The sequence below is a fragment of the Falco rusticolus genome, chromosome 5, assembly GCF_015220075.1.
Source record: "Falco rusticolus isolate bFalRus1 chromosome 5, bFalRus1.pri, whole genome shotgun sequence".
Classification (NCBI taxonomy): domain Eukaryota; kingdom Metazoa; phylum Chordata; class Aves; order Falconiformes; family Falconidae; genus Falco; species Falco rusticolus.
In genome coordinates, this window is record NC_051191.1 from 34,251,742 (window position 1) to 34,265,680 (window position 13,939).

The following is a 13,939-nucleotide window of genomic DNA, read 5'->3' on the forward strand; positions in this document are numbered from 1 at the left end:
CTGCTTAGTGACACACACCACTTACAGGCAGTTTGTTATATTCTGTAACTTCTTCCCTGTTATCCTCTGCTTCCCCTGCCCCGTCCCAGCTACCAGTTGTACAGCTACTAGTTAAATGTAACAATATTTGTATAAGCTATACTTCGCTCAATATAATACACCCAGACTTAACACTGTCCTTTAAGAGTTCAAGAGTGCTCAGACCTTTCTAAATACTGGAGATTTGTGAGTGGGAATTTCAAAACCAACTCAGTGTCATCACTAAGACATGACAAATAAGAAGTTCTGAATAATTGCCTCTGAAGGTCCTACCTGCAAGAGCTCATTCAGATCACATTCATTCATATGATAGCAGATCAAAGCATTTCATGCTGCTATGAGTTTAAAATGGTAGATGTCCTCTCACTATGGCAAGCTGTTCTTTCAAATGAGACCCATATTCAACAGGAAAAAGCTGACCCTGTCCACTTCAGTGTTTAAGGTATATTGTTTTCTGAAACAAAGTATAATACAAAAATAAGGCGTTTAAACTATTTTACAAAAACTGTGTCTTTCTTAATTGTAGAAATCACAACAGTATTAATAAAATATGTAAAGACAACTAATACAGGGTTTATTTAGAAGCAGCATAAATCCAAACAATGCGTATAAATCTCACGTGTTTATTGTTACAGTTCAAGTACATATATTCCTTTCGTAATATCTTGTGCCTTTCCACAGGAACAGACATACAGCTGCTACACAAACAGTTCTTTTCAGAAAGCTTTTACTAGTTTGAAATCTCATCTTTATAATTGGATAATACACTGAACTGTTGCCAGTGATAAATTCCAGATTATATAGGCTACATTTCAAGAGTAAACTCAACACAGAAGGTGTTAAAATTTTTGACCATTGCCATAAAAGGTGACAAAACACACAATTCAAGTGAATTAAGACAGCCACATACACTAGACATTCGTAAAAAAAAATCAGATGTTTAATATAAAATACTCACCTATCTTTAAAGATGAAAAGCTTGTTAAAAGTTAACAGTATGGGCTCTAGCTTCTGAATGTCGACAGTGACAGGTTATTGTGAAGGTACCTCTAAAGTTTAAGTACAATCTGTGCTGGCTATATTACTTACACCTCTTTCATAAATTAATAATGGAAGATGGAATCACCTAACGTAGGAGCCTGAGCACCAAAAATTAAATAAACCACTTCAAAATGGGAATAAGTAAGACTTTCCCCATTCACTGTGAGGATAACCTCTGTAGCTTGTTTGGCTGAGGCCATCATCTGTGAATAGCAACCCCAAACAAAATGGGAAACACTTCCACTGCTGAGAAGGAACCAAAGACTACAGCTTGGTCAGAACGCTAAGCGTTACGGAACAATTGTGTGCTTATGGAAAAAATGTTCTATTTCTAAAGAGATGAATGTGAATTCATAACTGTAAACTTTAACTTTAGATAATTTAATGAGTACCACAGTACTGACAATCTTCGTAAGTATCATTAGTATTGAAATAAAGATGTTAAGAAAGCACAGAGAAATTTATTATTCTTACTGGAAGAAGTAGCGAGTTTTAATCTTTTGCTTCAAACATTATGCAGTGGCACCACTTTTACGAACCCTGTTCTCAAGGAAGTGGAGATAGTATCAGGATACAGAATAGGCAATAAGGCTTACTTCTCTGTTTGCCCCCCCTCACAAAAAAACCCAACCAACCAAACAAAAAAAATCCCATAAACCCTTACGTACTGTAGATTATGGGAAATAACCAGAATTCACCCATTTCACCAGTGCTACCATTGCCTACACAAAGTTGCAGTGTACTTTGTGTCTAGCCTGGATAATAGCCACACTGCTCCATCACGCCGACTGATGTAGATCAGACTTCTATTTCCGGGTTCTTGCCCTTCCAGCTGCAGGGGACTGGAGAGAACATAGATGCCAGTGCTTCAGCTCCATGAGGATAAATGAAGTGCTTCACCTCACTTGGCAATGATCTACATCCATCTGAAGAGCGGCAAGAGCATATTGACAAAATGCCTTCCTTGCACTGAGACATGCCAAGTGCCACATGAAGCTTACAGCCTTAGTAAGTTGAGATAGAAAGTTCTTTCACTTTCTGAAAATTTCAGATCTCTCTCTTCAAAAGAGTTCGAAGAGAACTCTTCTGTCTTTGAGTAAGACTGAACATAAACGAATCACATGCAGAAAACAAACTATTTCAGCCCCTGGGCCAGAAACACCATGCCATGCCTGGAAGCACCAAAGCAATGATTATAGAAGAAAAAAGATTTACTGCATTGTTGTCTAATATAGGTTTGCCAGATATGTGTTTAGAGTCTTTTGTTGGGTGGTTGACAACCATGCCAATATTCTGGTCGAAACCTGGGAAAAGAGAAAAAATTAATTTTACAAAGCCAAACAAACCGTAACCAAGCGCATGCAACTTCCTAAATTTAGTTTACCATTATGGTGTGAAACCTCTGTAAGAAGAGAGGCCAACAGACTAAACTAAGTTACAGTTAGTTTAACCTGGTAGCTTCAAAGAATGCGCTATCAATGGAATATTTTATGTTAGAAGTTACTTCTCTTGAAAAGTTACACTTTTGTCAGGTCTACTTCTCTCTTTATGCAGGAATGAAAGAACCTAAATCAGAAGATGAGAAAGTGGTTCCAAGAGCCACTCCAAGGCAAAGAATGCTGTTTTGAACAGAACCGAAACAACTGATTAGCAACACATATTTCCTGTCAAGATTTGTTTTCAAAGGAAAATTATGGAAATAAAATTTTTACTTGATCTGACAGAAAACAAGTTCCTTACAGAGGCTGAATTTATCATACCTATTCACACAGCAGTTTTATACTACCAGCAGCTGGATTTTTGTCCTAGTACTTAAGCCATTTCTTGCTCTACCTGTTTTATCAGTACTCTAGTATTGTGTTTCATTAGCTGGTATTGTACACACACAGTTATCCTATGTTTTGTCCAGCTGCATTATTTTATATGCTGATAAAAGCATAAAATTCTAGCACATTCGATTTTAATGCCAACTCACACTGTAGCAAAGTATAACTGGGTACATATATGTGCACACATTTAAGGTTGACATGAAGAAACATTCCAGAACAAATCAGTATATTTTATATTAATGCTATTTTTCTCTGTAGATTTGAATATCTGCTAATACCTAGAACATGGAAATTTCCTTTTGACCTGCTGATTTATTATAAGAAAGTCTGCAGCACTTCAGGCAAAACTTTAAAAAACCCCACACCACAAACTTGTTTGACAGGTATAGTGCTGGTATTACTGTTACCTTTGAATCATTCATTTAAACATAGCTCTGGATAATGCAAAAGAACTACAGGAAAAAAAAAAATAAATCAAACTTCAAAGCCTGACAGTTTAACTTCTTAACACTGGCTATGTTTTAGGAAGTTTTAAGATTTCTTGAAAGAAAAACTGGGAATAATTTTTTATAAATATATACTCAAATGCACATAAATCATAGATTCAAAGCATAAACAAGTAGGAAAGGTAACAGTAAGTCCTTCCATTAGCTTTGTTATTTATGGAATAGGTACAGCTTCAGACTAATAACATGGGAAAATTTGAATCTAATTCTGTGCAACTACTCAGACAAAGTTTTACATAGTAAATGTGTGGGCAGGGAAAGATGTTCTATTAAAAACAGTGGGTATCACAGACTATTACGTAAACTAAGTCTAGGAAGCCTACCAACAGGAAAAACACTGACAGAAGGGATTAGCAGTGGTAGCATAAAGTTTTCAAAAAAAGACAATTCTTTATTACTACTGCCACGTTTATTTATTGTTTTTCAAGATACTGTAGAGAGATTGGAGTATTTCTTATGTGACCATCTTAAATAGGGATTGGAGAAGTGGGCTAAAGTAAGGAGGGACACAAAACCTAACAGGGTGCACCACACGAGCAGCACTATTTCATCTGTATCAGCATATATATGCCATAGCCCATATTTGTATGTAGTATACATACTACAGCAGTGCTTATGAATTTGTAAAAGAAACCGTGGGACTTGCATACTGTCCCTGCTGCAACTAGCAAAGTAAGTTGCTCAGCATGGAAAAATATCTGAACTAAAGAAGAAACAGATGCTGATCAATGCAGGCACACATTAGCTAGCTTTACCACATTCTCTTAATGCATCTGCCTCATTAGGAGCACGAAACATAGTCTGAGTGCTTAAGTGTTTCCTCTTTAGTACAGACACATCTAAAAATTTCTCAAACGGTTAAACGCTCCATTATATTTTGGACTTTTCCTAGAACCACAAGGAACAGAGCAAAAGAACAAAGCCTACCCAAAATACTGTACACATTTTCCTGGAGCTTTTCTTATTTAATTCTTAAAGCTGAGACTATTGCTAAATCTTCAGAGTCAGAAATGGACTTCTGCAGTATCAATTTAATCTAAGTAAATGGATAAAATTAAGCTGACGTTTTCTCTTGTAAAATGTTACCTTAATTAGATATATGGAAAAGGAGAGGGCAGCAATTGCGTCTTCCAAGGTAACATGTTGGAAGATCTCCAGTCTCTTTCAGTCATCAATTAGACAGTAACACAAGATAAACAAACCAAAACATGGAAAAGGACCAACTGCCCCTGCTCTTGTTTTCATTATCATGTCCATCACTTTGTCTCCCTTTGTCCTTTGTGTTGCTATTTCTGTATTTTTTCCATTTAGAAATCATGTCCTCAGCCTTTCTTGAAATTCAAGTCCATTTTTAGGTTACATTAGGAGAAGGGGGCGAAGAGAAAAATCTTACCGCTGTATTGCATTGTAGCTCCCAAATATGAATCAACAAGTGATCCCAGTAAGCCAGCTGCTGCACCAAACACAATAATGGGCCATTGCGGAGCAGATATTTCCAGATCAGTCACAAAAACGAGTTGTGTTATAAAGTAGGCTATACCTACTGCCATGCCCCCAATCAAACTTGAGATCAGGCCCACTAAAGTAATTGCTCCGTTAGTACCTAAATCAAACAAAACCAAGCTGATTGACAAACTTTTTCATAAAGACTTGTATTTGTTCAAATGGTTTATAGGAAATCAAACCTGTGTTCATAGTGATCTTTCCCCCTTATATCCACAAGGCTCTGCTACCACAGCTTTTATTTACAATTCCCATTACGCTGCTGAAAAGCTTAACCTGTACTGTTACAGCCTATTACTACTACTTTTTCTGTCTCTAAGGCCAGTTATCTAGAAATATTCACTAGCATTAAATGTAATAAAACCAGATAGCACATCTCTCAATATCACCTGGTATTTGTCTGCTGTAAGGTATGGGAGGCAGGATAAGAAAAAGAGAGTTGCTCCAAAAAATACAGAGCTTGAGATGTGCACGTTATTAAAGCAATGCCTCTTTCAGAAGAAGTACATACCAAGACACATTTCACCAACACTTCTAAAAGAAATAACAATATCCACAGACAGGAAGATGTTTGACAGCTCACTGAATAAAAATCTGAAGAATGCTTATAAAGACACAAGAAAAAGATGCCCATGCATTTACATTCCATCCCACAAGATCTAAAATTCACATCAACATGCCAGCAAGACTCAAAAAAGACACACTGCTTTAAGGTAGCAATGTCATCCACTGTGGAGACAAAGTTTGACAGACAGAAGGTTCACCTTACCCACCCTTGGTAAGATATAAAAGGAAACGAGCAATTCGGTTTAGAAGTGACTTTTCTGTAGTGTCTGTATTGAACGTATGTATTCTTCTACTGATTAGAATTTTAATGTCTGAAAAATTCAGCTGGTAACTTATATTCTTTGTATTACTGGAAATAAAAACACTTTTAATAGTGACAGAAATGAGAAGTGACCGCCTTCACTAAGAATGATTTTAGCTCCCTGGATGGTGCATCTCACCAACAAGATGCAACAGAAACACAGCTGAGTATATTCCATTTCAGAGAATGCATTCCTGCTAATCCCAGATTTTTCTCATTTTCTAATCCCAGATTTCTGATACTTGTTTTTCTGGGTCTTTCTTTTAACTTTTCAGGTTGGATGCATAATTCAAAACAGATGAGCAAAATATTAAGAACACACAGAACAGATAACACCTTACCTACTGGCACCTTTTCCCAGGTTGTTATCAGTCTTGGCTTGCTTTTACTCAACACACAACCAATCTCTGAAGCCCATGTATCACCAGCAGAGCATGCCAAGGCTCCCAAAAGGGATAAGCACATCCATGATGCTGTGTATTGCTTTGAAAAGTCAATAGGAATTTCACCTGGTCCATTTTCTATCATATATAAGACAGCCAGCTCAGTAGGAACACCACCGTTACAGAATACTTGCACCCAATTCCTCTGTCCACCTAAAGTGACAGAAACTAAATTTTAGCATTTTTAGGCAAAATAGACAGGCAACAGCATGAGACAAAAGCAAAATACACATATACAAAGACACACTTTCAAAACAGAAACTAGATAGCAACTTATTAAATAGAACACAAGCAAAAGCAAAGTCACTTGCTAATGTTCATAGGGATGCAGGTGAAGGGGAGACATGACAACAGTGTTCCCTACTCCTGACATAACATCTCATCTGACCCTTTGAAAGCAACAGGACTATGCAGTATTTATTTTCCACAAGGGATCTGAAAGAATGAAAATGTTATAGCTTACCTTCTTTGTATTCTGAATCTATTTGCTTCTTCACATCTTTTTTCCATTTAGTAAGTTTTGAAGAAGTAACAAAAAATACAAGCAAAGAAGTGAAGAAACTGTAATTTGCAACTGTAAGGATAAATCCAACCACCAATCCTATGGAAAAAAAAGATATAAAGTTCTTTCATGTCATAATGCCTGCTTTGCACAGCAATTAAGTATCTTAAATCTCTTGAATATGAAAAGTATCTTCATGATAAACCTAAGGCAATCATGCAACAAGAGAATACTGAAATGCCTAATACCTGTATGACAATTCCAAACATCTTGACTGAAAAAAGAAAGGCATCTTTATCATTTTCTCTTAGATTTTATTGCTAAATTGATGATTTTACTGCTATTGCTGAAGTGTGAGATTTTTAAGACCTTCTCTTGCCACAAATCAGTAATACTGTGCAAAATTAAAGATCTATTTTAAAAAAACGCAACAAAGGATATATAATAGAATTTTAAATACTCTGCCTGAAGAATATAATTATTTGTTTAAGAAGCATACATACAGCTGTGTCTGTGTCTCTACCAATAAGTTTATCTTCAGTTTAGGAATCAAATCCCTCCCACGAGGTCCCTAGGACAACCTGGATAACTCCATACATCTTAATAGATACTACTTCTCCCTTCTTAATTTTCTGTTTCTGTTTTTTTATGCCATCTTCTTCTTTCTGTAATTTTCTTCAGTATTTGAGCTTCTGGATGTACTTTTTTTTTTTGTCTCCTTCACAGCAGAGGTCTAATTCTCACTGCCCACATGAGATTACAATTCTTCACAACTGAAAGAAAATTGGCTGCACTTAAAGCAAATGCCAATATAAACTGGCTAGCAGAACTCGCATATTATGAAGTGAAAACATGGCAGAAGAGAAAAGATATTTTTTTTTTTAATTTAGAAAATGCTCCCCTTAACTCACACACAGAACAAGACTTGCAAAACGGGTGACACGGGAGGAAAGGATTTGAGGTCCTGTTTCTTTCCATTGACCATCAGCTCAGACAAGGCCACAAGACAAGGGTGAATCACCTCACCCAGAAATCCTGCATCAGATTTCAACAAACATATTGTACACTACATTGGGGCTTTTCTCACATGGTCAAGAAAAACTTTGTTGAAATGGTTACTTGTTTGAAGTGAAGTGCAGATTTAATTTTATTTTTATTTTTGGGAAGCCATAAAAATGCCTAGAACTGCTCATATTACAGAAAGGAGAACGATGTTATCTTTCCGGGTTTCTAGTTTATCTTTACAGGTTACCCGGCAGGCAGGCAGGCTGCTGACATGGCTCAGTTTTATGTTACCTCTTTACCGCTGTCTCTGCCATTTCTTTACCTCTATGTGAATCCATCTATATGTTAAATCAAAATATGCAATCTAACTGCATACTATACTGAAGTTTAAAATAATCTTTATGTAGAACAAGAATCTTTATATAGAAAAAGAATCTTTATATAAACCTTAATTATAGTATTAATCAAATTATTACAAACAGCAGCAAAATTGGACATGACTATTTAAACAGGCATGAGAAAAAAAACAGTATGAATTCAAGATACGTATGCTTACATTTATACTTTTATTAGAACTAGGTAATAAAGTCTTAAAAGAATATTACATACAATGAAAAAGACCTTTATTTAGTTTACTGAACTTTTAACTTAGTAGTCTCAGAAAACATACCTCCCAATACACCACTATGATCAAGACTCTTCTTCTTATAACCCTGCGTAGCAATCACTAGTGGAACCGAGAATGAAAAAAGCCAGCGCCACGGAGAAATGGGTCGTAAAGTACCTGATAAATACATGAATATATTTAAGATTTGACCTTAACAGAGATTAAAACTTTTTACCCTTCAGAAGAAAAACATTCATAGGAACAGAAGACCAAAATATCTGCAGTTACCTACTCAATTTTTCTTTTCAGCTTTCACAGAAAAAAGCAAATACATCTCATGAAATAAAATTACAAAAAAAAAATCATCTGTGATAAGAAATAAAAGTGGTGATATTTTCCATTCTAAAAGGGATTTATAAAACCCCCAAATTAACATTCAAAATGTTAAGACCATCTGAAACTTGATTTGGATACAGCAGGTAAGCTCAAATTTTAGAAAAAAACAAGCCACTCATACAGCCACAGTAAGGTACACAGATTTCAGCTTCAAATGTGAATAAACACCAAACTAAAATTCCAGTTAACAAAACATTTGCATTCTTCTCATCTAAAGAGACTGCAAAGCAACTTTAAGTAAATAAACTCGTGCAAGAGTTTGCCTTATAGATTGTTACGACTAATTATCTGGTAAGTATAGGAACAAATCTGAATTTTTTACTATTATGATTCTTTTTTTGATGAAGTTCAGAAAAGATGGCAACAACAAAGGGAATGAACAACACTGTCCATGATCACTAATGTTTTTTAGCTTTGTAATAGAAGAAAAAATACTACAATATATTGGAAGCTTTACCTTGTTTTTCAAGCCATCTCAAAATGCCTGTGTTTTTAGGAAAAGTAACTCTTGTTCATCAAAAGCTTTAGCTTGATTGCTAGCTCTTGGCTATGAAAAGGAAGCAACTTTTTTCATCCCCTTTTTCATCATCTATGTATTCCAAATTATTCCTAGGATGTGCCTAATATTGTCACTGTTGTCTACACCATCAATTTTTACACTATGTTAATAGAAGGGCTGATGCTACCTGGCTAACAGAAGACTTCAGAAGTTGTTTCATTTCTATGTGGAGAGAAGACATTAGCATGCATATAAACTGGGTAATAGCTGTGTTTCTATAGCTTTAATATTACTACCATATCCTCTTTATCCTGGTTTGGAAAACTTATATATTCTGTAATATATGTAAGTGCATGGTTGAGCTACAGTGATACTTGATGCCATCTAATAAAACTAGCAGAAAGTCCTGCAGTTCATATTTATTTATTTATTTTATGCACTGATTCTATCCTTCTGCTTGTCTGTGAACAAATCAGTTTAATCACAGCATTAGTGATAATTTACACTGATTCAAGAAAGGAAGTTGCTTGTTTTCATATGAAAGGAATTGTACATAAGCAAAGCTCCTGTATTTGGAAAGTATACTGCTTTTTGGGAGCTGAAGAGAAAGAAATTATTTCAGGTCTAGTACTAACATCTACACAGAAATGGCTCACCTGTTAATTCTCCTTGTTATACAGAAAATAAAGCCAATTTAGAATGTTTTGAAGTATTTAACTGGAAATTAGTCAAACCCCAAACTTTTTACAAGGACTGCTTTCAATGATATTCTTCACTAATAACTTTTAAATTTGAATGCTTAAACCACCGAGACAGCTGAAGAACTCCCAAGCAAAAGGATCCTGGTTTTCAAAACTACAAACCGTTTACTTTTACAAACAAAACTAACTAAATAAAAAAATTAATCAAGTTAGTTTCTCATCAAAATATCTACAGTGCCTTCTAAAAAAACTTTCTCCTGAATTTCCAGTTTGTTCCTTTTGCTCATACATTCAAGTTACTATGATCTGAATTAAAACAAGTTTGCAGAACAGGAAAACAATATCCCACTCAGCTGTCATAATTCCACACCATTTGATAAAGCACTAGTGACCATAGCAACTTATATTCTAAGGAGACAATTCATCATCGATGCCCTAAACATATTTGTTTCCTTCTAAAATTCCAGAACACTCACTAAAATAGTTAAACAAGTTATTATTGTCCAGTTAAAAGATGTTACTTCAATCATTACACTGACTCAGTAAATTACTGCCTTAGCAGTAAGAGTCTTACAACCTTTATATTCTAACACCTCATGTTGACTTTAAATTGGAAGATGTAATTTTCATTGCAAAAGACACCAAAAGTATGTTACAGAATACTGAAATTTAAAAGTCTGAGAAGAAATCCTTAATACTACAGTTTCAAAGTCTGACATCCAGAGGCAAGATAGCTATTGATTATATCCTGAACTATACCACTTACTCTGACAGAATTTCACTACCAGAAAAATTACAGGAAAGCCAGTCTACTAGGTGAAAATGGTGTGACTGCTTTCTAAAACATCAGCCCTTTCCGTTCTTTTGAACTTGGTGTAAGGCTCTCAAAAATATCCTTTAAGCTGGTAACTGTCTCATCAAGATTTCAAGCAACAGTTTCGGTTTAAAATACCCACACACTTAAAAAGTTAAGCTAATAGTGAATGTAGGTTTTAAGCTGAAAAAATACAAAATCATGACAAGTTATTTATCATATCTACTAAACAAATGTAAGACATCACAAGTCTAGCATTAAAGTAGGTCTCAATCTCATAGAAGAAAGATTTCACACAACCCCAGAAGCTTCTCTTGATGGAAAGCTAAACATGATGGTTTTCAACAAGTTGTGGTGTTGTGTCAGCAGTACCTAGCACTTGGCAGATACGCGGGCTCCCTGGTGTAAGAGAACAGTAAAACACTTGCCATTGCAAGTACAATGATTCCCAAGACGAAAACTTCTCTTCTGTGTACTGAAAAGCCCCAATGCCACAGGGAGGCAAGCAAGGGAGTCTTGCAGTCAAGGGCTGACTCAAAAATTCAAAAGGCAAGTACACTGGCTGCATATCAGAACTCCAGCGCTGTAGTCTGGTATTGCTTATCACCAACTAAGAAGGCTTTTGGTATTAACTTGAGTGTGAGCAGTACCAGAATACAATAGGGTTCTTTTTGGTTGAGTTAACAAACAGAATTCTGCATTATTTTTTTTTTTTTTGGGGGGGGGGGAGGGATCACAAAGTATTGGTACTAAATTACTACTACATGTAAACAGTTAAAACTAAGTACACATTCATTGATCTATTATGGATTCTTCAACATTCCCATTTTATCAACATTTTGGTCCCTGTTTGATGCTTAAGCAATTACTATGAACTACACACTGTAAAGTAATAAAATTATGCTTGTAGTATTTTTATATTTATTGTTGTTAAGGACCGTTTTATGGGCTAAACTTATTTAAGCTCTCTCTCCCACTTCATTAAGCTCAATCCTACTATACACTTCATTCACCTCAAGCCAAGGTCTTTCCACATTCTCAGGCAAACGGACAACAGAAGTTTTATGTCCTTCTTGTTCCACAATAATTCTCTACAAAAAGGAGGATTTGTCTGCAGTCTCCTCCTTTGTATCAGTTCTTATCCTGATTCACCTGATACCAAGGCCTCTCTACTCCACACTGTCAATGCTCAATCACATTAGATAGCAAGGGCTAGAATATCCTAAATAGCAGAAAACCTCAAAACTATACCTATAGAGAGCAGACACGCACAAATAAATTTGTGTGTTTAAATCCAACTTGGCTAGCTCTAAATGACACAAAACCTGGTTGTGAAGCCTGCTTCTGCATACCTGCTATGTGTCTGACACCCCTCTATGAGCCAAAGTAGAAGTGTACAGGTAATACAGATTTATTGCTGTACCAGGACTAACATCCCATCCTAAAACCTGAAGCACTGAAAAACACCACGTGGAGACATTCAACTGCTGCTGCAGAAGGCAGCTTATACTGGTGGGCTATTTGTTCTACCTCTTCTGGATCCAGGGTGACACTAGGCAGTTGAGGGTGTTCATACTGCATCCTCAGACCTCGCAGCAACATTGCACTGACAACAGAGCTCTTTCTGCATGAAATTGGCTAAGGTCTTAAAGACAGGTCTTCATCTGTCCTGCAAAAGCAGTTAAACTCTTCTAGGCTTGAGTACTGCTGCTTTTGCACACTGCTGTAAAAATGGTCCCAGAACCAAAAAGATAGACCCCAGAAACTACTAGTGCCCCTGCAAATACACACAACTGAGCCACGGCTTACTCGAGTTGCCTGAGCAGAACACTGAGCTGATCACACACTCCCATTCCAGAGACTCCGTGCAGACATCCCTCTCTTCTTGCACCATTTCCCATGTTTCTCTGTTCCTTGACCAAAGAATTCTTCTTGCATGCCCTATTCAAAGGTTGCATGTATGTTCCTAAAACTGTCTTGAAGGCTGGTGTGCTCCTCCCCCTGCTGTCACTACTTCCCCTAATACAGAAAGGCCTCTACCAGCGCACTTTTCACTTTTTCATTTTTATCTTATTTGCATTCTTTCAGGGAGACAAATCCCAAACGATGCCAACGTTCACGGGACCCCTGGGCAGAGCTGCAAAGGGCACAGCAGCCGTTAACACCTAAACCATTATCAGCTACTGTCAGGTCTGAGGCTACCAGCTCTACCGGGGATGGAAGGGGCTGTGCACAACCGCCTCCCCAGTTCCCTGTCCGCAGCCTGCGGGGGCTGGAGGGGCGGGCGGCTCAGCCGGCCCCTGGCCGCGCCAGGCCGGCCCCTGCGGACTCACCGTAGTACGTACTTGCGGTCATGGACACGATCCAGAACACCAGAGAGATACAAATGAGCAAGTTCAGGACGACGATATTTGCCATCATCTTGAGGTACGCTGCGAAGAAATCCTCCTGGTCACAGGACATAGGAAGCCAGAGGGAGAACACCTGGCGGGAAAGCACAGGGCGCAGCGCATCAGCGACACCGCTACCTCCTCCTCCTCCTCGGCCTCCTCTTCGGCCTTGGCCTCGGCCTCCTCCTCCTCCTCCTCGGCCTCCTCCCGCCCGGCCTAAGCCGCGGCCCGGCCCGGCCCGCACCGCCCCCGATGCCGCCTCTCGCGCCCGGCACCTCGGGGCGCTGCTAGGCGACACCGAAGCGTTCATGGGGGCGCGGCTGCGGCCGCCCCCCGCCCGCTCGGGGCTGGGCTGCCCGGTGCTTGGCGGCTGGAGGCCCCCGCCCTGCCTCCCGCCCCTCGCGCCGCACCGACCTGCTCCCCCGGCCCGCCCGCGCCGCCACCATCCCGCCCCGCCGCCGCTCCGCGCATGCGCCACCCGCCTCTCCGGCGGCGGGGAGGGGGGGAGGGAGGAGGGGCCCTGCGCTCCGGCGCGGTTCCGTCCTGCCCTGCCCTGCCCGCCCCGCCCTGCTTTGTCCACCCCACCCCACCCCACCGTAGGGACGCTCCTGCCCCGTGCGGCCAGGTGCCCGCGCTGCTTGCCCTCAGTGCAGACACTTCCCCTCTCTGATGGCGGGGGCGGGGCCGCGTCCCTCCGCCCGACGCTGCCGCCTTACTGCCAGCGGCCGTCGCCACAGCACGGGCGGCCCCGTCCCCTGCGCCTCCGCAGCCAGGCGGCTGCTTCGTTGCCGTGGGC

General features: G+C 39.0%; 1 protein-coding gene across 4 annotated transcripts; it reads right to left on the reverse strand.

Moving 5' to 3' along the window:
- Positions 1-585: 585 nt before the first annotated feature.
- On the reverse strand, positions 586-13,629 carry TMEM19 (transmembrane protein 19). Of its 4 annotated transcripts, none has more exons than XM_037389440.1 (7): positions 13,558-13,629; positions 13,099-13,237; positions 8,407-8,520; positions 6,693-6,830; positions 6,128-6,382; positions 4,809-5,018; positions 586-2,384 (listed from the first exon to the last, which is right to left on the reverse strand). In XM_037389440.1, the coding sequence occupies exons 1-7, from the start codon at positions 13,612-13,614 to the stop codon at positions 2,221-2,223; spliced, it is 1,077 nt and encodes a 358-aa protein (XP_037245337.1). In that variant the 5' UTR covers positions 13,615-13,629; the 3' UTR covers positions 586-2,220. The 4 variants fall into 4 exon arrangements, with proteins under 4 accessions (XP_037245337.1, XP_037245336.1, XP_037245338.1 ...); XM_037389439.1 differs by having other exon boundaries at positions 13,087-13,237; XM_037389441.1 differs by lacking the exon at positions 13,558-13,629 and adding an exon at positions 13,419-13,517 and having other exon boundaries at positions 13,087-13,237.
- Between the last annotated feature and the right edge of the window lie 310 nt (positions 13,630-13,939).